The 26,183-nt window shown below is 33.2% G+C and overlaps 1 protein-coding gene across 1 annotated transcript; it reads right to left on the bottom strand.

Moving 5' to 3' along the window:
- Positions 1 to 3,626: 3,626 nt before the first annotated feature.
- On the bottom strand, positions 3,627 to 4,448 carry LOC149532016 (MLP-like protein 43). The gene is made up of 2 exons (XM_089808414.1): positions 4,277 to 4,448; positions 3,627 to 3,937 (listed from the first exon to the last, which is right to left on the bottom strand). Exons 1-2 carry the CDS (start codon positions 4,446 to 4,448, stop codon positions 3,627 to 3,629), a joined length of 483 nt encoding a protein of 160 aa, XP_089664540.1.
- Positions 4,449 to 26,183: the final 21,735 nt, after the last annotated feature.

Here is a 26,183-nt window from a genome sequence, read left to right as displayed (position 1 = left end):
ATACCAAGAAACTAAACCAAAATCAATGTTAAAGTTCTAACCATGGCCTCAGGAACATAAACATGACAACATGATCTAAACCATCTCATCCAAAGAGATAACATGCTCTATATGAACATACTATAACATGTCAAAACTCTAAATATATATCAAGAGTATACCATCACATAATAATGAAATCATCTAACACCAAAGATAACATGTCAAATGAAAGCATAAAACACATCTTTACCAAGAAACCTACGAGTCTTAAAGATGCAATAATCTCCACACACCATGAAAAAAACCATCTCCACACACCATGAAGATAACAAGTGCACCACATAAATGTCAAAGATGTTTATGTAGAAACATGATCTAAGATAAACCTCCAACATCTATAAACACTTCATAAATATATCAATGCCAAAAACTCCCATTTAATCATTGTATTGAGTCACTCATGGCATCATAAAATCCATTTCCTCCATGAAGATCCCCCAATTATACACTCACACAACCAAAGTGTTAGTACCAAGTGAAACCAAGAAGATACAAACCAAACTAGGAATTAATCCTACACTTCCACCTCATCACTGTCACAAGCTCCCACTAAACTATATATCCATGCTATCCATGACATCATGATGAAACACATCCTATAACAATTAGAATCAACCAAGGCTTCAAACCATAAAAAAACTCAAAATGCACATCATGAGCTCCTTAGAAGAAACCAAATAATCATGATCCTCAACTAAGAAGATATACCACTATAACCAAAGAATGAATCCAAACTAATGAACATCAAGGATGTACTTGTATATCCAATCATGAAATTTTAAAATTCATGGCAGCATGATCACATCCATGAACCAAGCAATTAACTCTCAACATGTCCAACTTGTCAGCATAAAATAATCAACCCCAATCCTCCACCATGATTGTACCTGGTAAGAACATCTCATCCCTTCTACATAAAGACAAATCATAAAATAATGTGACTAAGGGAATAGACAACCCAAATCCAAGCCACCAATATGTATATGCATCAACAATATGAAATATTGATGGGCAAAAACAACCCATAACCAAGCCATAAATGCAACTTATAAGTATAGACCTCTTACACCACTACACAACTTGTAGATCTAAAAAGTCATCATACATATCCAAACCAAATGCTGATAACTATATCATCATGAGATCAATCTAAAATATGAACTATATACAATGACATCAAATCTAAATCTCCAAAATATACGATATCATAAACTCACAATGTTACCAAAGTCAGTATATATCATAAAATATTAATATCATATCACCAAATAAATTATGCCAAACTTGCACTAAATCTAAACCAATGTGTAGATTTTTCCAAGAGCTTTTTTTTGACTACTTGAAGTCCAAAATATGACTTTGTATGCTCAATTTATGCCCAACATTATGCTCAAAATCAATAGTATCTAACTTTTGGGCTCTTAAAATCTAACAAAATGTTAAACTCTTAAAATCAAAATGTTAAACTCTTAAGTCCAAAATTTGATATCCTGAGTGAAAGTTATAGCTATTTTACCGAGACAATCACTTTACCATTTTAGTACAATTTTTTTTTGGTTGACAAAAGTTTTGATAGGATTAAATATGATGGTTGTCACAGGATGAAACTAATTTTTTTTTGCATTTTCTATCAACATGGCGAAACTAGGGCATATTATATATCAAAATTTATGGAAAAACCAACTTGGATCCAATGGTGAGGTCTATATTTTCCCATGAGGTTATTTCTGCAAGCTACCCCCTATAACCCTCACTTAAATGAAATATCCAAAAAACCTTTTTGACCAATAACTTCACATGACCAACATCGCCAACATACCATCATAACAACAAATCCAAAACCCTCATATCTGCAATAAATAACCTACAAAACCCATGTATCTTTCCCTTTCTTTTATCCTCTCATTCATTCTGATGGATTCAATCTAGGGTTAAAACAACAAAACCATATCTTTGATAGCACTTGTAAGGAAACTAGTAAAAAAATATATTTCCTTTTCCACGTAACCCATAGTATATCTAAAATAAATATGCAATTGAAATAAACATGCAAGATAATAGACAACATACCCAAAAAAATGTGACACAAGATATACCCTAGGAAACCCTCATTGAGGGGAAAAATCTAGCCTCCAAAAATATTCAGTACCATGTATTATTCAATAAAATACCATTGCAATACAACCATGGAAGCCTTCACAGCCATAGCCACAACCAAGTAATCCATGTGAACAAGCATGAATCCACACATCCCGTGCTATGCTTCCAACCTTTACAAATGCTCCCTTGGCTAACCTGTCAAGCCTTGTCTTGCTCAAATTTCCTTTTTTCCTTTTATCCTTTTCATACAACAATTACCCTTGTGGATGCTTATATAGTAGTAAGTCCCACACAACCACCAAGTGGTATTACATAAACCATGTGCTACCTAACCCATTGACCCCACATTTAGTATTGGACATTTAATTCTTTTCCCCAATATTAAATAATTACATCAAATATTATCACAATGTTACAATACAACTCATCAAGTATATCCCATGGAAATCTTTACATGTTGCACATCCATCTAGGTTCTCCTAGGTACAACATTACATAATAAAATAAAATAATACAATATAAAAATATTATGCAATGTGTTTAACATCCATTATCTCAACGAAAGGTTGATCTTGTTGGGAAAGGTTAATCTAGTTGAGTGCAGATTGCAAAGGTTTGTTGCAATGAGTTTTCAAAGATGCTTTTGAAAAGATTGGACCTTAGGGAGATTGTATATCTTTGTGATGTGGTTGAGGCAAGGATGAAAAAGATGCTTTCTCAGTTGGAAGATAGTTTAAGCAGTCAAATCAAGGAAGTGATAGTTGATTTTTGTAGAGATTTATGGAGCTAGAGTCTACCAATCTAGAAGCTAGTTGTCTAGCCAATTAGAAGAATTGTTCAAAAAAAAGGAGGGCATGAAAAGGTCAAGGTAGAGTCATGGTGGATGTTGGTTTTGTTCATTAGTTTGTGGAGTATGATGGAAAACCTGTAGAGAAACTTGTGGTTGTTATTGAAGAGGTTCCTAACCTTGTTGATGCTGGGAAGGAGATTAGTTTTCATGATTAACTGGTTGAAGTTTTAAGTAAACATCAACTATACTTGATTAATGATTTAGTCCAAGTTTGTTGCTAACTTGATCTTATTGAAGTTATGAGTTCTACCAAAATCAATTAGCTTTTCCACCCTTTGTTTCTTTATAACCTCCATGACCTAATGATCCATAAATAGGTTGGATGTTCCATGCTTTGTATCACAAATATGGAAAATTACTATTCCAATCAACTCTTGACTGTCATACTTGCTGTTTGAAGTAAAATATGCTAGAGAAGACTCCTTACTCCTTAAAGCTCCAATTTATGATTTGTGAGCCTATCGATTCTGTAAAAGACCATGAGTAGATATATTTGCTTTGGGTATATAACACAATGTGAAAGTAAGAAAGATACTTGATAAGAAGCTAATAATTCATATAATATATAGCAATATTATAAATCCTTCAACTCTCAACATACCCTGGTTTTATAAAATCTAATAGACATATATATCTACTGCATTAATTGCATGACAACAGAAGATGAAAGGTAGAAATTCTCAATCTCTTTCATGAATTGAAGGGAAGATTTCTTGGCCTTCTCTGGAGGAGTAACATCTGGTGTGAGTGGATTGTATTGGGCTCTCCAAGAAACAATACAATCATCAGCTTGTAGAGGAGTGAAAGTAAAGGTGATTATATATGGATCATACATATTCTTCAACTCCCCATCCACTACCTTGTAAGTTATCTCATATGTTCCATTCTTGTCCTCTTTCACCTTCTCTATTTTCTCCTTTGATTGGTTCACATAGTTATTCATAGCTATAATTCAATCATCAACATAATCTCACCACATGAGCCTATATATTTATAAATAAGAATACCCACACATTCACATAATAGAAGACTTCAAAATTTTAGAAAAATCATAGATAGACTTAAAAGAGTTTTATATATATCTTATTATATTTTTAACAATTAGGATCTCTCATTTTCTATTGGGATGCTCTTAAACTATACTGCCAACTCTCTAAATGACTGGCCCATCTTTAAATCAATCGAGACTCATTTTTCAACCTCCCTTATCTCCTCTTATCAAATAAATATATATTAGTTCACAACATAATACATATAGCTTATTAAAAACAAAAATTCCATTACTTGGACCTAATTTGAGCAACCTTATGCTGCCTAGTGTGCCATTACCTTCAATATATTGGTCATCAGCTAGAAGATCAGGATTCACTTTTCTAGTCAACTCATTATTTTTGTAAATTTCCCAAGCCTCTCTTGTAGTAATATTGAGCTTCAATTCCCCATTAAGAAATCCCATACTTCCCTTTTGTATTTAAAGAAGAGAAATATTGCTTTGGTAACAACAATCTTTATGATGATGATTAAATAATGGTACATGCAGTTTTATAGGTCACATCAAATGTGTGCTGGAAGAAAAACAAATAAAATAACTTTTTACAAATGATGATTATACCACTATCTTCCCGATGTGTTAGAAAGTGGAATGGATGCACTAGGAGTAGCTATTAGGTATTAACATATAAAATGATAGGATTCTTATCCACATTAGTAAAGACAGGGTTTGGAATCTCTACTTTTTGAAGATGTGAAATAGTAATGCATTATTGTCATGATTTTTGACCATACTTGAGTACTTATATAAATACTTACTTTAAGCCATCCAACAACATATGTTATGTTTGTCAATCACTTTCTGAGAATATATTGCTAATATTTCTTCTGCAAGCTTTACTATTATTAATAGGTATCTACAATCTAGAGGGGTTACAAGAAGTATTGAGGGGTAGGTCCATTGGATTGAGGTGATTATAATGATGAGATGGAGCTCAAGTCATGCATGGAGGCATACGTGTGGATGAAGATGAGGTATGACCAATAGGCATGGTAACAAAGCCTTTTGTTCTTTGAAGAAGGAAAGTAGTTTGCACCAAAGTACCACTATTTTTGATCTGAGGGTTGAATTTGAGGGCAACACATAATGATAATCATTGACGAGGAAGAAAACAACAATCTCACCAATTTGGGGGTGGTATTCCAATTTAGGTTAAAAGCTATAAAGTTTTCAAGGTTTTAAGTTGCAGTGGAAAATGGTTACTCATTGGCATGTAAGTAGGTCATTCATCAACTACATGTGACATTAGATGGGTATGCTACAACCCATGAGTAATGCAAGTGATACCAGAGCTTACGGTTAAAAATTTGGTTTTTCTGCTTCACAATCACTCCATGTGCAAGGGCATTGATGGAAAGTCAAGTGGTGTTCAGTCATGTTCATGTGCTAAAATCAAATTTCTAAAGAAGAAACCAAGATTTATAAAATATTGAGGCTTATAGACTTTCTTTGAGGTAGATCTATGAATCTTGTTAAGAATTGGAGGCATGGGATGCTTTTTCTCAAACATAAAACCCATAAAGGAAAAGCTATTAATAAGAATTCCAATGGGAATCAAGAGGAAGGGGCATCCAAAGGATGATCAAGGAACCAATGATGATGTGAAAAAGATAGGTTCTCATGGTGGTGACACCAAGGGTGGTCACAAAGGAAAGTAGGGCATGAAGGGATGCTACTATACTTATGGCAAGTTAAACTAAGGATACTTGTACACTCAACATTACTAATAAGAGAGAATTGGTCAAGAACAATTTGGGCATTTCATTCAGAAGGGTGAAGGCTAATTAATTGATGGCTCTAGACAATAATTCCATGTCTATTTTTCATGGAATCTATGATAGAAAGCATTAAGCCTAAGTAAAACCTTTCAATAACTAAAGCTTTTACAGGTCCAAAAAAGCATGATTGGTGGAACTCCTAAACTCCTGAAATGATCTTTACTAACATAACTATTACAGTTCCAATACCAACTTGGCTGGATGAAGTCCTATAGACTAACAATTCAAAAAGGCTATTTGATATATTTTTCCAGCAATATAACAATAGTGATGGTAATAAAATTAGTATGAAAACAATAAATATATCATAATTCAGATTCATAGCTAATGATATTGTTGTGTACCATTTAATACGAACAATGAGAATTTAGATTTATAATTTCACTGTTCAAAAAAGTCTCAAATTTAAAAATTATTGATATGGTATCAACGTCTATTATTATTATCAATTGCAAAAGAATTTAAATGTGCATTGGTGATAGTCTAGTACAATGTGCTATTGTGAGAAGTGCAAACAAAAAAAACCATGAGATAGCATTTCTAGTGATAGTCTAGTGTATTGTGGTTAAAGTGTAGTCCTAAGGATATTGCATTTCTAAATCCCAACACCCAAGTTCTACCATCTAAAAACCAAATCAAAACTACACTTAAATTAATTTAGAATATAACATGAAATAATGGAAAATCTTACCAAAAATTAACCTCTTGGTTTTGTATTGGCTCATATTCTGAATGAGAGTCCTAAGAATTAAATGTGGGTACTTGCAGGCCATTCCAAACAATTGAAGATTTATAATTTATAGAACTTAGCAAAAAGATTAGGTGATCATTTTGAGAAATGGTGTCTTCAATGATACAATAAATTTGAAAGGCCTAAGAGTTGCGAAACCATTTCATAATTTTTTTTCCATTAAGTGTGGATATTGTACTCAAGATGGATGAGAAAACTTCTCTTGTTGTGACTGTGGAGTAAATTTCTTAAGATGATGAGCCTGTAAATGTGGAAATAGGTAGGTTCATGTGGTGTGGTTCAACTTTAGGTTATTCTCACTGAAGACTCTAGTATGTGATATTCTTATTGAATACATTTGAAATGACAAACTAAGGCTTACATTTACTTTCCAAACTAACAAGCATTCTAGAATCCACATAGAGGGAACTCCCATCTCCCAGCCTATATGCATGTGATCTGTTGAATCGGATTAATTTCAATAAGTGCAAATCACAAGCTACCATAAGCTACTCCTTAAAGCTCTAATTTATGATTTGTTTAAGAAATTAAGTGTGATGTATTAAGAAAAGTAGCTTAAAACTGTGTTCAATGGACACAAAAGGAATGCACAATATTCACAATATAAATGCAAGGATGTCACCCCAAAATATGTAAGGAATCTACAAGAAAGATTTATTCATGTAGGATAAGAAAGGATGTATGATAAGATTTAGGGAGAGAAACCAAAATAAATGGACAGTGTATTATCTTGCTTTCATTAGGGTATTTAATTGTAATTTGTTACAAAAGAACATACAAGGGCTTGTTGCCAAAATTATTCATGTTCCCCTTACTTGTCAAGAAATTAAATAAAAACTATCAAATTCAAAACCACTTTGATCTTAAAGAAACTGCAATCCAAGACCTAACCCCACTTGTTTTTGCTGAAGAGAAGGGCTTTGAGAATTTCAAAGTAAAGGCCCTTGCTATTGATGTTGTTGCTGTAATAATTGCAGCTGTGCTTGTATATTCTATGAAAAAAAAACACCATTTCAGACAGAGTTTGTAAATTATTTTTCATCTTTGTAAAAGTATTCACTCATTAAGAATTTCAAATTTGTGGCATAATTCTCTTATTTCTTTTTTGAGATTTTTATTTTTCTGAAGATGTATTGATATGAGAGTTATCATTAAGTTATGCTATTAAGTTGTCCCAACAAAAATAACATTACGTCAATGATAGAGTAACAAAAATCTTGAAGTCTATTTTTCTAAATTGTAATTGTAACATGACTGAATATGGAAGAATTGAAGTAGAGTATAGCCATAAATACCTTAGAACTGAATGCTAAATTACTTTATTGACTCAGTCTCAAATGTGATGCTTCTATATCCCATATGGCCTCTAGATCTTGAAACTGACTAGTACTACTAGGTTCCTCTTTATTTTGAGTCAGGTATTCAAAATCCATAAAATCTTCATCTTCATTTTGACTTTGAGACCTAAATTCATCATTCATGTCAGAATCAACAGTAGCACCACCATCTTTTGAAGTGTTGCAAAGGCCTTATCTTTCACACATGGAATTCCAAATGGCCAGTGACTTATCATAAGGAAAATCTCTAACATTGTATTGAGTTACAAACAACCTCAAGCATGTTTTCAAATTTTTGTCTAGCTAATTTCTGACCTTTGATTTCAAAAACCCCAATGCACTGAAAAATATCTTATCTTCCACTGACCCTAATATCTTTGCTTGACATAAATCAACAAGTTTGAAATATTCTAATATTGAAGTACACAATACTTCACTTTGACTTATCCTTTTTCCAGAGCCTTGTTATTGCACCAGGATCAAATGGATTCTCAAAGTTTTCCATCTGGTGTTTCATACACAATGCAAAATTTTTACATTTTTTTCTAAGATTATTTGAATCTAAGATTCCTTGTATTGGTTGTCCATTGCAATCTGTATGCTTTGAAAATTGTGGTATCGATTCGTCAAATTTATAATGAAACAACTTTGCATTGCTTGGATTATTTTTGAAGTGTTTCCAAATTGAGGAAACATACAACTCATGGTTTCAAGAATTTCTTCTCGAGGGAATATTTCATGAATCTCACTTGAAAGTTGGTAGGAAATAGACTTCACATTTTCACTAATAGATTTAACAATCTTGTCAAAATCATCCTTTCTGACTGGTAGTACTCTACATCTCTTACTGTCTTAGAATAGTGCATTGGTATTTGAAATCCTTTCACAAACACACATAGCTCATTTTTTGCATTGAATCATAAAAAATTCTTAGCATGATTCAAATCTATAATTATCTTCCACCTTGAAAAAAATGGGCTATGACCTGTGAGATCTGAATAAAATGAATCTAGAGCCATGCATGCCATTTTACATAAATAACTATACTCAAGAATATACATAGTTCTTTCTTGGACTTTCTTAACAAATTTGTTCAATAAATCCAACATGGGGAGAAGACTGGCTAAAGTTAATAGGCTCTCTATATCACTTAACTTATTTAACAAATTAGAAACTTTGTCTACTGTAAGGCATTGCTCATATATAACTCCAATCAAGGATTGATATTATGCTAGAACTCATTCTGCTGGTCCATGCAAAGATGTCCATCTGATCTCAACATCCTTGAGAATCTTATTTCTTGTTGTTACTCCCTCAAAAAAAATCTTAAATTTTGCAAAATTTTTAGGACTTCTGCAAAAGTAGGAGTGGAGATCACATATTTAGATCTTGAACTTTTAACACTGTAGGAAAACTACTTACAATCTTATATGCTAAATTCATTCAGTGGACCATGCAATCTATCCCATGCATGTAAGGTGAAATACTAGTTTATAATCTTGCACAAAGACTAGTCCTTTACCCTTGCATTACTACAACTCCATCAACTTTGACACACATTAACTTCTTGGAAATTATCAAGTCATTCATAATAGTAATTTCATCCAAAGTTTTCTTAACTTCTAAATGTAAATTTTCTACAGTTGGATTGACCCTCAGTTTATGAACACAAAGTAGATGAGCTTGACAGACATGTTCTTTTATAGTATATACATGCATACAGACCTAAGCAGTGTTATCGATCGCAGTGACTTCATCTCAGGATAATGAAATTAACTTGGATTCTTTTACTCTCTCCAATTCATTTTTCTTTTCCAACTCAGCAAGATAGCTTGCCATTTTCCATCCAGTGTATATTGACCAATGTGACATAGGATAGTGAGGAACTCTCAAAAAAGATAATAAATTACTATATTATGAAAATTCTCTCATAGGGCACCCTCTAGATAGAATATAAAAAATTACACTCATCTGAATGGTCTTTGCCAGGTTTGGATCATTGGCTGCATGTTGAAGCCCATCCTTGATTGGATTGCCACTATTGCCACTACCAATTATTGCTATTTTCTTGAAATGCTCTTCATATTCTATGGCATACTTAACAAGAAGACAATCTTCCTTTGATTTCCATCTCACTACTACTACTTCCTTTCCATCTATGATTTGTTTTTCATAAACCTTACCAATATGTTTTTCTATAGCGTTGATCTTTAGCTAGAAATTTTTCTCTCTTTTAGTTTTTTAGGTACAAATCATACACTTGCATTCTATTGGCGGTTCATCATTGTTTGTGACTAGTTCAATAAACTAGTACTTTGCTATCCAATCAACTTAGAAATTCCTTTTCATTTCCTACTCTCGCCCCATTTTTACATTCCTTTCTCTTTTCTTCCTACCAACATCAATATAATCTTCTATTACAACATCTTCTATTGTTTGAACATTGTTATCCTCATTTGATGCATTTTGATTTAACTGAATAACAACCCCATCTTTTGGTGGTGGTGAGCTATTGTGATTTCCTTCTGCACTTGTAGTTGCACAAGTTGGTGGACCATAAACATTGTCAATTCCAAAGAAATCCTTTATGGTAGTATCTCTAAGTTTTGGGCATTTTGATGTAAGATTAAGCCCTTCACTGCCCTTGGGGGTCTTACCCTTGTCAACATGTAGCCTTCCATTAACAACCCCTTCAATTTCACTTCCCTAAGATTGAGCAATATTAGTTAGAGACTCACTCTCCCCTGACATCTCAATCCACTGACAATCCGTTTACTTCCCTGAGAATAAGTAGTATTAGCTTAAGACTAAGAATTGAAATTAATTAATAATAGAAATACTATGAAGTGTAAATAAATTATTTCCTACCTTGGTCCTTTACACTTTCTCTGGAATTCTAATCTCTGTGTAATGTGTTGCAAGATTGTAACTTTAGTCTCTCGCCTACCCGTTGTCTGCCAAAATATACATCAATTTTTTTGCATAAACCAAAATATACATAATTTTTTTTGCATAAAAAAAAATATACAATCCAACAAAAATCATAAACCTATAAAGAGCTAATATTAGAAGTTATCACAAGTCCTAAATGGATGAAGTTTTGATTGTATAAGGACCAAAAGTGTCCAAGAATAAATTATAACTAGTCTAAAGAGTCTAGAATAGGCTAGTGTGGAAGTTTAAGTTTTTAGGAAAGGGTTTATTGTTTAAATAAAGCTTTTTGTTATTTAAAATTCAAATATTTAAATGGTAATGACTAGTTTAGGGATTGAGAGGGAAGTTTCAATTTGTTAGAGTTTTTAGACTTAACATTCAACTCAAAAATTGAAGTTGGTTGAATTAGTTTATGAAGTAGTTATATTATTCAATAGGGAGTCTTTTATATGAAGGAAGGAGTCTCTGTTACGATAGAGAAAAAACAAAGACTGGTGTGTGTACTAAGTATTGGTGAATGAACAACAATACAACCACAATTTGATTCCACTTTGAATCTAAATTTGATTTGTTTTTTCTCTACATGCATTGACATGGTCTTCTCAACTGATTTATTTTCTATTGGATGAAGTTTCTAACATTTTAGTGAGTTTGTTGTTCCAAGTTGTAAACCAGTAATATTGTTAACTACTACTATTATTGCAATAGGAACCTAGAATAATGGGAATCATTCCATGAATATAAAGGCCTAATAGTCATGGAATGTTAATTCTAATTTGTATTATAGATTACTAACCATGCATATGCAAATCCAAGTGGGATTTGGGTGATCACAGTTCAAGAACAATGAGGAAAGCATTGAAATTGGATACCCAAGTATAGCAGTGGCTAATACGGCCAAAAAAGGGATATATTTTGTGAGTGAGAATGTTATACAATGTGAATTTGATGGTGAATCCATCATCAATTTGGTTCAAAAGTGTGTAGAATTGGGTGATTGAGAAAGCCCTAGATAACAAGAGTTTGGAGCCATAATTTAGGGGTTTTGATGTTGTAGAGCACTGGGGTCTAATTACTTTTGGAATTGAGCAATTGGAGACATAAATAAACACTACCCAAGAGTTTGAAGTGCCAGGAGTTCCTTAACCCCTACTTCCTTTGGAAAACTTGGTCATTTTCATGCATTCAAAATAGAGGATCAGTCATGGTTAGGTGTATTGATCCAAAACAAGCATATGAAAGTTTTTGGTATGTCATAGAAATTTGAAAAGGGTGTCTAGAAGTGTTATCATCTTGTCAAGTTTTTTGTTGAAAGATGAAGTTATTACCATCTTAAGTCTGCTGCAGGGTTATTGGACAACTTATTAGGCATTTGGAATAGTTTGAAAGAACTTTGTGTATTGGAAGCATGAGAATCTAAATAGAGTCTTAGAATCCCTTGAGTCTAAGTGGTTTGAAGCCTAGGAAACCAAATCCATCATTTAGGACCTACAAAGAGATAGTCTCCTATTAATGATTGTTAGATTATCTAGTTACTTGGTGAGAATTTCAATTGATTATGCTCATGTTTTGGTGCTTGTAGAGTAAGGGTGTGCATGAGGTGTGATTCAAATCCCAAGAAGACTCTAGTGGAAAACACTTAAATTGTTGAAATTTAGATGTGTTATAAGTAGAAACAAATTTATAAGAGAGATAAATTGGGAAATCAGAGGATTGAGGCTGCATATCATATTAGTACATGTGTTTTGTACTTGATAAATAATCACTGACATGTTTTCTTTCGATGTGAGCATTTGACACTAGTGTAGTGAAGGTTCGGTGAAAATATTTTCTTTATTAAATTATTGATTAAAAATTATTTTTGATCTTTTTGACCAACCCCATCCCTATGAAGGTCATCTCAGCTTGCTCTATTTTTGGTTAATTGCTAAGGTTTTTTGCATGTTTACTCCTAAAATAGTAAAATAAATTTGTAATGTAGTTAACTCTCATCAATTCATTAAGATGATTTCATTAGGCCTTACTTTTCCTTTCCTTTCTTCCTCAACTTGCCATCTTGCAATTTTTTATATTCATTTCCTTCTGTCTCTTAAAGCACAAAATTTGTTGCTTCTATTTCCACTATTTTCTGTTTGGTCTAGCTTTTATGGTGTTTGTGGTTCCCTTTTACTTGTGATTCTCTATATACAAATTTAATATCACTAACCTATGAATTCAAATTTACATACTTATTAATGTAATTAACCTAATGATCCTTCAAACAAGGCTCATGCACATATGTTTTCCCTGCTACCTTACTAAATAATCCCACTTGATTATATGCCATATGAATGAGCTTGGAATCATCAAGTAGGTATTCATTATATTCACATGTGGTTGTCCTTATGACATTCCATATTTAAGCATTCCATGATAATATTTAGAGAACAATGCTTGATCATGATGGGTGTAATAAATATGGACTCCTTAGAATTGTTATTGGTGTTACAATGTTCTTATGTTTAGTGGTTGAGTATTTTCGTTGATATCAATTGAGTTTGATGTATAAGAGGTTGCAAAGATGGTATTTGTATTAGGACTTATCGCTATGTCCTTAGGTAGTGTTTTTAATCATTAAAAGTATGACAAACTATCTTTTTTTATGACTAAGTTCAATATTTCAGTGTTCTTGTTGATTAGTATTAAGATGAGTTCCAATTTTGATTAAAAAAAAAAATGATAATATGCTTAAACAATTGAGCTTGGAAGAAAGATGTGATATTTACATGGTTAGTGACAAAATAAACTATAATATAACTTTTTTTTTTCATTATTTTTATGCATGCTCTCTTAAGGAAAGTGGTGAATGCTTTGTTAATTTGTGGAAAGTGGAAAATGCTTTCTTAACTTGTGAAAAGTGGTGATCCAACAATACTTCATTTGATGCAGCAAGCAACTTGGACTAGCTAGAGAGTGGAGGCAAGGTTGGGGAGATGTATGATGTTATCAAGTTTTCATAAACTTGTGAGCTTCTATACTAAACATTGCCTTAGGACTAAGTAAAAATGAAATAATTTTTTTTGAGAATGATAATATTTTAATCTTAAGTAAACTATTTTTCATCATTCAAACTAGCAAACTTCACCTTGGATCTCTACAATGTAGATTTTGTACAAACAATGGGAATTTGGTGTCAAAGAAAACATAGGAATAACATAGAGGATAGATTTATAACAATATAATATTTACTATTATTATATACACCATGCAAATTCTATTTTTTTTTTCTTTCTCATTTTGAGAGTATCTTAAAATATTTACATGTTGACAAATGACATGATCTCTACACACTTTTTTAAGTATTCCATATTTACTACACCCATCATGATCAAGCATCATTCCGTACATAGACTTTTACACTTATCATCATCTTGGGTTATTTCTACAAATGTAGATCAAATCTTGATTCCATCGGTATGACCCTTGATTTTCTAAAAAGTTTAAATTCAAATCTAGGCAATTCCCACCTATTCAAAATTTGTAACCTAACTAAACATGTTTGAGCAATTTATTATTATGTCTTGGTATTCAAAGCAATTCATTTTACATCCTTTTATATCTCTTGATAATCTCTCTCATCCTACAAATCAATCATTATGATTTATAGGCTTGAAATCTTTATCAAGGTCAATTAAATATGATTTATTTTATGCTATATATATGAGCTTCTTATTAAATTAACCTAGATAAGCTCAAGGAGAGTCTATTTTACAACACATACCACCAATTTCCATCCCTAAATTTTGTTTCTTTCTTTCATCTCCAAAAATCATCCATTTATCTTGCCTTTCCCATTTCAAAACTCTATAGAACATAACTTGAGAAGTCATTCTAATTCACAATTAGTGAATGTCATAAAGGGAAGTTGGTTTTGCATGGTAGCTATTAGGCATATTCCATAAAGAAAAGTTGGTTTTGCATTGGAGCTATTAGGCATATTCTTGAAATTACTCCTCAAGGTACACTCCATATGCAAGAAGAAATCCCTCTTTAAAAGTGGTGGTTACTATGTAGTAGTAAGAATAGGAAGCTTGTAGCTGTATGTTAGCAACCTGCAGATATAAAATCATTGTGTCCCTATTTTTCTAGAGACACCTAATGTCTTACATGAAGAATAGTCATAGTTAACTGAAGCAATCTCACTAAAAGTTTCTATAGGTACTAATAGACAAAATTTAATGAAGTGTGATTTTACAAGTTAGAGCAATCAAGTGCATTTTTTAGGTTTAAAGAAATTATAGGGAAACTTCAAAATTATGGTTAGGGCATCATTTATATCCTTAAATATGAAACCATTGAAACCATTCTATTTCAAACAAATTGTAATATTTAGGAGGAAAAATTGTTGGAAATAAAAATGGGAAATGTATAGTTCTGAGAGGGGGGGTGAACCAAAAGTACTAATGTTTAACCAATAAAACTTTTAACTTTTAAAATAATGCATGCATAAACATATTGAAATAACTTGTAAAGTAAATGCATCCACTTTAACACTTGACACCAGATATGATTACCCAAAAACCATCCAATGAAAAGGTAAAATTGGGGTGGGGATGACACCCACAATTCTTCATTCTTCAATACTGCAACAATAAAGTTCATTTGTTAAAGTTACATAGTTTGACCATTCTCATGATCTGTCCTATGAAAGGCCTACCCTGTTAGAGGCTTCCAAAGGATTGTTAGATCCCACCCTATTAAACGATTTTAAAACCCTATTAAAAGTGTGCCTTGCTAAAAGACTTTAGAACACTCACTTGGAATGTCACCTTGTTAAAAGATTTTACAATGATTGTTAAGTCAACCTTAGTTCAAAGGATTTCACCCTATTGATAGAGTTGTTAGAAAGTAACAATAGAATGTTTGATCTGATACACTTACAACTTTTCCTTGTTGATTTTAGATCAAAATTTTGTCCATCTTGATCCTCTTGATCTATTGTAGCAATGCTTTATAGTTTCTCCTTTGTTCTGCAAACTAATTCTGCAATTCTTTCACACTTCTAAGTCACCTTGAATGTATACTGATCAATTCACCCCTTTCATTTCCTTCAAATATTTTCTAGCATCACCTCCTTGCATACATTCTCTAATACTCTCTCTGAATCAAGGGGTTTTGTCTCCCTTTAAAAGGACTTTGATGGCTTAGGGTTAGGTATGAATCTATGTCTGAGATTCATTCATTTTTCTTGCTCAATTCCTTCCATTTTTTTGATTGGTTGCATGTTGATTGCGTAGGGAATCCAAATAGATTGAATCTTGTCTTCAAAGCTTTGAGATCTATCCATAAGTTGGCTAAAAAATGGTTTACATAGTTGTTTGTGCCATAAAAAATAATTAGGTCCATTATGTGTTACCTAACACTTGATAATACTGATGCTTGACATGTACTATAATTCTGTCTTGCTTGGCTCTTGAACTTGCTTGACATCAAATATTCACTCAGTACTTGAAATATTTGGAAAATGAGTGACTCAACACTCATTGCAACTTGACATCTATACATATTATACTTAGCATGCGTTACTAGGTCAGCAAGAACTTAGTAAATGTCTTAAGTATGTTGACACTCAATTATCAAAACCAATCTGAGATCAATAGAAATTTGCACTCTTACCAAGGGATAAAAATTATTTTGGAGTAGATTTTATGAAATGGAAGGTGGAAGCTATCTCTAGAGTCAGAGTCATGCCTGTGATGTGTCCTGCTTGAAATCTAGAACCTCATTACTTGGTGAGAAGATAAATCAAAGATATACATATACTAAAGAAATTTGAAAGAGTGACAGTGGTATTTAGTCAATGTTTCATTGCTTGGGTGAATTGGGATTTATACAAATCAATTCCAATTTCCATAAGGAAAAATGAGCCAACTCAAAGACCTGCCCGAAGGTGAAACAAGCTAACTCCTCTAGGGAAAAATGAACAATTGTTGACAAATTGCCCCATACCACATGAAAATGCAATATTGAAACTTGGTGAACATTACCTTAGTTACCATTACCTAGTTGACTGCATGAAAGATGAATACCTCCTAAAAAAAACTCAAATGCAAAGTTTTCTTGGCGATTAGATGGAGTACGATCTAGTAAACTCAACAAAGCTAGGCAATTGGGCCACCATGGAAGAGCTCACAAATCACCAAAATCAACACCCTAAAAACCTCAAATTTGGAAAAATACAAAAATTGACCACTATAATATACCCTAATGCTAACCCACATGGGCACCTTCATTACAATAAATTGCAAGACAACTGCAAACTATCTCCTAGAGCTCCCCTAGATAATGTTGGAGCCTTTCCTAAATAAGCAATTTTATGCTGCCCGAGAAGGTTCTAGACAATGAAACTTAATACCTAGGGCTGACAGATCCTAACAATACATATAGAGTCAACTAAATACATCTATAACAATTATTTTGGATATTTTGAGTAGCCCAACTTTGAAAGGCCATAACTCATGAACCAATGCTCTGATTGGCTATTATAGCCCTTCTATGGAGGTTTTAGACTTCATCTGGGCACTCTAAGGCCTCAAATAGTGAGCCTAAAGATTTTGATACAATTTTTTCCATCAAAAATTCACAATAACTTCTTCCATAATTATGCTTGAGCAATGAAATTTTTATGGTAGGCTTACAACTCTAAAATGAACCTTCCTGTAGAAAATGAGAACATTCTAAGCTCATATGACAAACTTGCTAAAAATAGCAAGTTCCCATAAATAGTAACCACCATGTCTACTAGTCCTTATTAAAATCGAAAAAATGAAAATAAAAATATTTTTGGGCGACGCAAGATTTCTCTTATACCCAGGATGCTCCTACATCATACACTTAAGGTAATTTAAGAAGTGAACCCATTATGTCTCAGGTGTTTAGAGGAAAACCAAGATGGTTAACCTCCTCCTTTGCTAGTCATGATGAATCCTCCACTACCTACCCTTTCCATTTGACTAGGTATTCCTCAAAAGTTCTGTTCCTTGTACTTTTGCCAACACAATTGTCTAGTATCTCCTTAATCTCCTTTGTAGCCAAAGTAGCTATTGGAATACTCCATTGCACTTTTGAAACTTCATCTCCATCACCTTCTTCATAATACTCTATCAAATCTAAAATATTAAATATTAGTGAAATATTCAATTCAACAGGAAACTCCACTTCATAAGCATTTCCAAAATCATGCCTTTTCACTATCTTGCACGTCCAAACTTCTTCATCTTCAACTTATTACATGCACCCATTGAAAAACCATGACTTCATCTCCAATCTAAAATTCCTTATACCTCCTTTTCACATCTTCCTTAGCCTTATACTATGTATTAATCTTTATGATGTGATTCCTCACTTCCTCATGGATGTTCTTCAAGTGTTCAGCAAAATCTTCTGCTTCAGCACTGCTTATCTCTTCTTTATCCAACTACCTCAATTTAGAAGCATTTCTGGGAATACTCCCATACACAATATGGAATGGTGATTTACTATAACTCTTGTTGACATAATTATTATATGCAAATTTTTCCTATGGTAAAATCATATCCCATCCTTTTGGTTTATCTCCAACCAAACATCTCAACAAGTTTCCCAAGATGTGATTCACAGCTTCTGTCTATCCATCAGTTTGTGGATGATGTGATGATTTGAACTTCAAATCTATCTTCAAGTTCTTCCATAATGTATGCTAGAAATACCCAAAAAAATTGATATCTCAATCTAAAATTATACTCTTTGGCAGACCATGTAGTCTCACCACTTCTTTGAAAAATAACTCTACCACATGAACAACATCACTAGTCTTCTTACAAGGAATAAAATGTGCCATCTTTGAAAACCTATCAACCACCACAAAAATAGAATCATGCCCATGTTATGTCCTCGATAATCCAAGAACAAAATCCATGCTAACATCCTCCCATGGCTTCTCTGGTATAGGTAATGATTGATACAACCCTATATTCTGCTTCACTCCTTTTTCCATCTGACATACTCTACAACTCTGTAAAACTTCTTTACATCTTGCTACAATTGTGACCAATAATAATTCTTAGCAACCAAAGCTATGGTTTTATTTCTGCCAAAATGTCTAGCCAATCCTCCACTATGTTTCTCTTTGATGAGATTCTCTCTCATTGAACTTCTGGGAATGCACAATTGGATTCTTTTGAACAACATACTATCTTGGATTATGAAATCCAACCACTTTGTCCTGTCAAGTGTAATAGGTTCTGTACAAGCCTTCCATGCTTCACCAATATTAGGATCATTTGGATACAAAGTATTGAGTTCCTTGAACCCAACCACCTTTATCTGCATTTCTATCAGCAAAAGTGTCTTCTACTAAGAGCATCTACAACTCTATTAGACTTTCCACTCTTGTGTTTTAAAATAAATCTATAACTCTGCAAAAACTCAATCCACTTCAAACGCCTTTGGTTCAATTTTCCTTGACTATTCAAACATTGCAATGCTTGATGATCAATATACAAAACAAACTCATTAGGAAGAAGATATTGTCTCCACTTCTTCAATGCTTGAACTATAGCATAAAATTCCTGATCATAAACATAATATTTTTGTTTTGCATCATTCAATTTCTCACCAAAATAAGCAATAGCTCTACCTTCTTGGCTCATAATAGCTCCTATTGTAGTACCATTAGTATCATAGTCTACTTGAAGCACCTTGTTAAAATTGGAGAGTGCTAAAATAGGTTGCTAAGTAAGTTTCTGTTTCAATAGATTAAAACTCTTAAATTCCTTGCTATCCTCTCTCATTGTTTCAGTCAAGGGTCCACAAATACTGCTAAAACCTCTTATGAACATTTTGTAAAAACTAGCCAGTCCATGAAAAGATCTTACCTCTGTTGCACTCCATGGAGTAGGCTATTTAAGGATATCCTTCACTTTCTCTGGGTCCATTTTCAAACCTTCTACTGAGACTACAAATCCCAAGTACACCAACTCCTTTACAAAACTACACTTCTTCAGGTTTATCAACAACTTTGTTTCTGTTAACTTATCAAACACCTTGTGAATATGGATCAAATGCTCCTATAATGTCTTACTAAAAATCAAAATATCATCTAGGTAAAAAATGAAAAACTTACCTAGAAACTCATTTAGTACCTCATTCTCAAGCCTCATGAAGGTAGTCTTCCATTCATCTCGTTCTCTGATACAAATTTGATGGTACCCACTCTTTAGATCTATCTTTCTGAAATATTAAACTCTACTCAAATAGTCCATAATATCATCCATCCTTGGCATTAGAAATATATTCTTGATTGTGATCTTGTTGATAGCATGAGAATCTATTTACATCCTCCATTCTCCATTCTTCTTTGGTGCTAATATTGCTAGTACAACACATGGACTCAGACTCTCTTGAATCAACCCCTTTTGCAATAACTCATGAAATTGTTTGATCAACTCTTTACTTTTTTTTGGTGTCATTATGTGCACTACCTTGTTTGGAACATTAGCTTCTAGAACCAAATCCATTTGGTGATTGATCTTCCTCATTGGGGGCAATCGATCAGGTACATTATCTGATACAATATCAAAAAAATCTCCCAATATATCTAAAACTTCTATAGGTACCTCCTCTATTTCTTCTTTACTATATTTTGGAATTATAGAAAAACACACATGCTCACACTTCACACTTTTGAGAAACTCTTTTACATCAACAAAACATATTCTGGCAATACTACATACCTTTTCTTCTTTTTTGTTCAATGGCTTTAACTTATGTTTCACTCCATTCTTGGTTGGAGTGTAGGTATTTTCTCGCCTGTCTTGTACACCATGCCTATCAAACTACCACAACCTACCCAACAAAATATCTTGAAATTTATAGAGAATTGCTCATTGACCATGACCTTGTGGTCATTTTGCACCAAGCAATACAATATGGATGCGTGTGTTTCTATCTCTTTAGCTTCAACTTGGTGACCATAATTTTTGAGACCAGATTATCAGTACTTCTACCATCAGTGATCACATCAAAAAACTTATCTTCACATTTTCATCTTGTGTGAAACAAGCTTCTTTGATCAAGTTCATTCTCACCACTTAGTAGGAATCTTCTGTTAACTATGACTTCTCCTTTTTCAACATCTTCAGAATGTGATGTTCTAGCATCTTCATCAACATGTGCAACACTGGCCTAGCCTTCTATTCTTCAATTTGTCCTTCCTTGGTGCTAGGTACATTCAAATTCTCTATGCCTTTCTTTTTTGTAGTGAAAACATTTCCCACAGAAGCCTCCTCTTCTAGATCCCTTCCCTCTACCTCTTCCTCTTTGATTTCTATTGTTCTAATCATGAAAATGATTGGAATTATTTCCCCTCTAGTTCTGACTACTACTTCCAACCTCATCCTTGTTCTTCTAATCATCATTATGACCTCCATAAGATCATCCACTAGATCTTCCAACATGATCTCTTCCACTTTTCATGTTGTCAAACTTCTTGCTTAGTTTCTCCTCAACTCTTAGGGAAAATTGGTATGCATCCTCAATACTATTCATTTGATCCAAACTTAGCTCATCCTAAACACTTGGACTTAACCCATGAAGATAATGGGCAATTTTCTCCTTATCAACTTTTGCATGGTTGGTTCTAATGAGAACTCGGTAGAACTCTTCGATATACTCTTGAATAGATTTTTGTACTTGCTTTAACCCTTTCATTTTCTTCAATAGATTAAGCTCATAATCCATAGGAATGAATTATCACTTTAGTTTAGCTACCATTCATTCCCATCTAGTGATTTTGTCCTTTCCCTTTGTGTTTCGCTCCAACTAAACCTCCTGTGACTAGATCTTCACATGTCCCTTCAGTTTTTCCTTCGCAAACTTGACCCTACAAGGATCCTCAATAGCTTCATACTCAAAGTACTCCTCCAATTGATTAGCTCCTCTATATTAAGATTTACCAAAAATGTGGGAACCTCAAACTTAGGTCTTTTTCTAATCTTAGAGATGGCTTTAAAAAACCTCTCTTCCTATGGGTTTAGAACTGCCTCTACTTTGACATGTTCTTCTACTTCATCCTCATCCTCATTTTCATCTCTTACAGGAAGATTTATTCCTCTATGCATTTGTTCTTCCAATGTTTGTCTTTATCTATTAAGGGCTCTAGAACCCTTAGGTGTAACACCTACAACTCTTCTACCATGCTCTCTTTGTGGAGGTATTTTCATGCATCCACTAAAACCCTAGTGCAAACTACCTCATAATTGGAAATGTGTCTACATGCTCAACCCAAACTATAGTCTTGGTGCAAACTACCTCACAATCAATGATCTATCCACACACTCAAACACTCTAGCTATGATACCACTTGATGAAGGGTGCTCCCCTTAATACCATAAACTTATAACAAAAATAAAGTAACAACAACAAGTGCCAGATTAAAATATGGACTTCTTATTTGTGCTGCAAATGTAGAATTATAGAATTCATAAGTACAATATGCTAACCCACATGGGCACCTTCATTACAATATATTGCAAGACAACTATGAACTATCACCTAGAGTTCCTTAGACAATGTTTGGGCCTTTCTTAAATAGGCAATTTTGTGCCACCCAAGAAGGTTCTAGGCAATGAAACTTAATACCTAGGGCTGATAGATCCTAACAATACATATATAGTTGGCCAAATACATCTTTGACAATTCTTTTAGATATTTCAAGTAGCCCAATTTTGAAAGACCATAACTCAAGAACCATTTCTTTGATTGGCTATTATAATCACTTTTGGAAAATGCTAGCTCCTAATCTATTAGCTTGGAACCACGCTTGTGCCCTTCCATCGAGTTTTCAGACCTCATTCGGGCACTCTAAGGCCTCCAACGGTGAGCTTGAAGATTTTTTTGCAAAATTTTCCACCAAAATCCACAATAACTTCTTTGATAATTATGCTTGAGCAATGAGATTTTTATGGTAGGATTAAAACTCTAAAATGAACCTTCATGTAGAAAATGAGAACATTTTGAGCTCATATGACAAACTTACTAAATATAGCAAGTTTCCATAAATAGTAACCACCCTGTCTACTAGTCCTTATTAAAATAGAAAAGACTAAAATAAAAATATTTTTGGGTGATGCAAGATTGCTCTTATACCTAGGATGCTCTTGCATCAAAGGGTTTGCAAGTTCCTTGGTTTCCAAAGGGGAGCTCGACAGACTTGGAGCAATCACTACTCATATTGGACAAAACATTACTTTCATAGAAAACCCAAAAAGTCATCCACACGTGCTACTACTGGATCTGATAGAACTTTCTACATCTACTATTCTACTAAAATCAACTAACTCTTAGAATGTCTAAAACTGACTTATAGAATGAATGAATATTCCCCCTTTTTTGTTTTGTTGTCAACTCAAAATCTTCCTCTCATTTTCAAAATTTGAACTCACCTACTTGTATTAATGTTTCTACCTATTGCAGTTGTAGATCGTTAGACTTGGTAGGTGGATGCATGGCTCCAAGGATAACCAAAAAAATTAATATTCCAACACTCCCTGTCATGCCCAAAATACAAGGGCAAAAACACACAGATTTTTTAATTTATTAAATTAATCTAAATTCACTAAGTTCGATGAGTTTTTTTTCACAAGTTAAAGCTTAGGGATGTTTGCAATATAGATAAATGTCTCCCTGTCAAACCCTAAGAACTACATCTCAGTTTTAAAAACAACATGTAGAAAGGAATCGTTTAATTAAATTTCATTATTAAATCGAATAATTAAAGTTGAATGATCTAATTTCAATTAATTAAAAGGTTTAACTCATTATCACTTTTATTTACCTTTAAAATATTTAAAATCATTCAAATAACAATTTAATAATTATAGATCTATTTATTTCGAAACATTTGAAATAAAATAAACTTACTAGTTAATATAACATCACATCAATAATTAAACTTTATTTGAACTTTATTCTAATAACCATTTTATTTAAATCTATAAACTATCACAAAAAAATATTCCTAATAATAACAATATAATTTAAATTAAATACAATTAAATAATAAAATAAAACATCATAACATTATCTACTAATCCGACATTTCTAAGGGACTCCCGGATATGATTTTGGTGGATTCTCCTCTTGGTTCTTGGAATATTCTTCTAGATTATGAGGGTATCCCCTATTGCTGTACGAATTGCCACTTGACAAGTCACCTGGATGCCAGGTGCTCTTCAGGTAAATCTAGACCAAAAATATCCCCTTCTTGGTGGAAGGGGGTCTCGGAAGACCACTACAATTATGAGAAGGCTACTGAGAACTCTTCTCAAATTCTTTCTTCTCCTAGCATCTTGAAGAAGTTTCCTCCTTCAACCCCTTCTATGGTGACTGCTGGCCAGTCTCTGGTTTCTGTTCCTATTCCTACTACTGTCCCTATTTCTGGGGTGGATTCTACTTCTATTTCTTTTCTATCCCCTCCTCTTGCTCCTTTAGTGGTGACAATAGTTGTGGTTGCTAGTCTTTCTTCTAGTGTTTCCAAGGTAGTTCCTCCTATGGTACCTTTTCTAGGTGCCACTGTTCTGTCTCAGGTCTCTACTGTCACTTCCTCTTCTTCGTGCTTTTCCCTGGCCTTTAAGGTTTTAGGTTCTAGCTATGATGGTGCTAATTTTCAATGGCAGAAGGCTGCTAGTTTGGTGGAGGATGGATGGACTACGGTAAAAAGAAAAAAGGTAAAGCCACCCACTCCCTCTTTTGACATGGCATTGAGGTCTAACAAGAAGGGCTCAAAAGGGAAAGTCTAACTCTCCTAGCTTTTGGCCAGATGTCCCCTGGAACTTTTGGCCTTTTGCTCTTAGTAGTGTGTTTCATTTTAGGATTTAAGGAGCTCGATAAAAACCTATTTTTGTGGCTGTTATTGTCTTGTTTTATTTTTTGCCACTATGGTCACCTTTTGTTTGGTGACTTGATTCTCCTTTGTTGTCTCATATAGAGTTTCAGGTACCCTTCAAAACCTAGTTGTGTAGCTGATGTGTACTGTATTATTTGTGATGCCACTCTAGTCACTTCTATTTTGTGACTCATTCTTCCGTAGGACTATAGTTTTGTTTGGTTTGGGCTTCATTCTAAATTCTTGATTTGTAAAGGGTTTTAGGGTCCCTTCAAAGCCTGTTTATCTTATCAAAAACATTATCTACTAATCTAACATTTACTACAACTAACAATTTCTAACTAAAAAGCTTTTACTTAATCTAAAAATACTTTAATAAAAATAAAATAACACTAAACAAAATTGTATTAAATACTTAAAATTTTAAACTAACTAAAGCATACTTAACTACTATTTAATAATTTAAACTATCTTAATTAAAAAAACTAAAAATACTAACATTAATTAAAATCTAATATTTAAAATATATTAATTAAACAACTCTACTACAACTTTATTAATTATACTAAATTCTAAAACTTATTTAAAAATAACTTACTAATACTATTCAACTAACAAACTAACTACAAAACTTTATTACTAAATATACCAACTAATTTTAAAACTTTACTTATACTAAAATCTAAAATTATTAAATACTAAACACTTTACTAACCCCCTAACATTCCTAACCTAACCAAACCAAAAACCCACTTAACCCTAGCCACCCACATTCTAATCATACCCTGCACAAGCCCCAACCTGTCCCACGCTGACCTAGGTAAAAACACAACAACCAAGGAATGAGTATGCCTAGCCAAGGCCAAAAAGGTGGAAAGAAAAGTTTAAAACTTAAAACATGCCTACACTAGATTAAAATTTGTCCCTCAATCTCATTTGTCATGTCAGATAGACATGGGGGTGCATGAGGGCTTTTTTCCCAGCCCAAGGAGGCCTTGTCAATTCCTACCAAGGAGACAATAAAGGTGGAAGTGTTGGTCAAATCAAGGGTGACCAAGGTTTAAGTTTTAAAACACATTTACTTGACATCATTAGCTTTTGAAGCCATTATCCCCTTTCCTCCAAGTCCAACTTGGCACCCAAAAAGGTGTACTTATACACAGTGAAATAAGGATTTCCCATGCACTAGAAACATGGAGATAAGTATAAAGGGGTTGGGGGGGGTGGGGGAGGGTAGGTGAAGACTTAGAAAAAGAGGGGAAAAGAGTATTTAGCATTTAAAGTTTAGTTGTTGGGTCTCTTTAGGATAGGATTTAGGATATCTAAAAAAATAGATATTTCTATATAGAATTTCATTTATTATTTATTATTCTTTCCTATAAGTTGAAATATTTATTAAGCTTAAAGAGGATATTTAGAGAATCTTCTAAGATTCTC

This window comes from Cupressus sempervirens, chromosome 11, assembly GCF_028749045.1.
Source record: "Cupressus sempervirens isolate cs-2001-9-10 chromosome 11, ASM2874904v1, whole genome shotgun sequence".
Lineage (NCBI taxonomy): Eukaryota > Viridiplantae > Streptophyta > Pinopsida > Cupressales > Cupressaceae > Cupressus > Cupressus sempervirens.
Note: the sequence above shows the minus strand (reverse complement) of the source record. Positions and strands in the feature narration are given on the sequence as shown.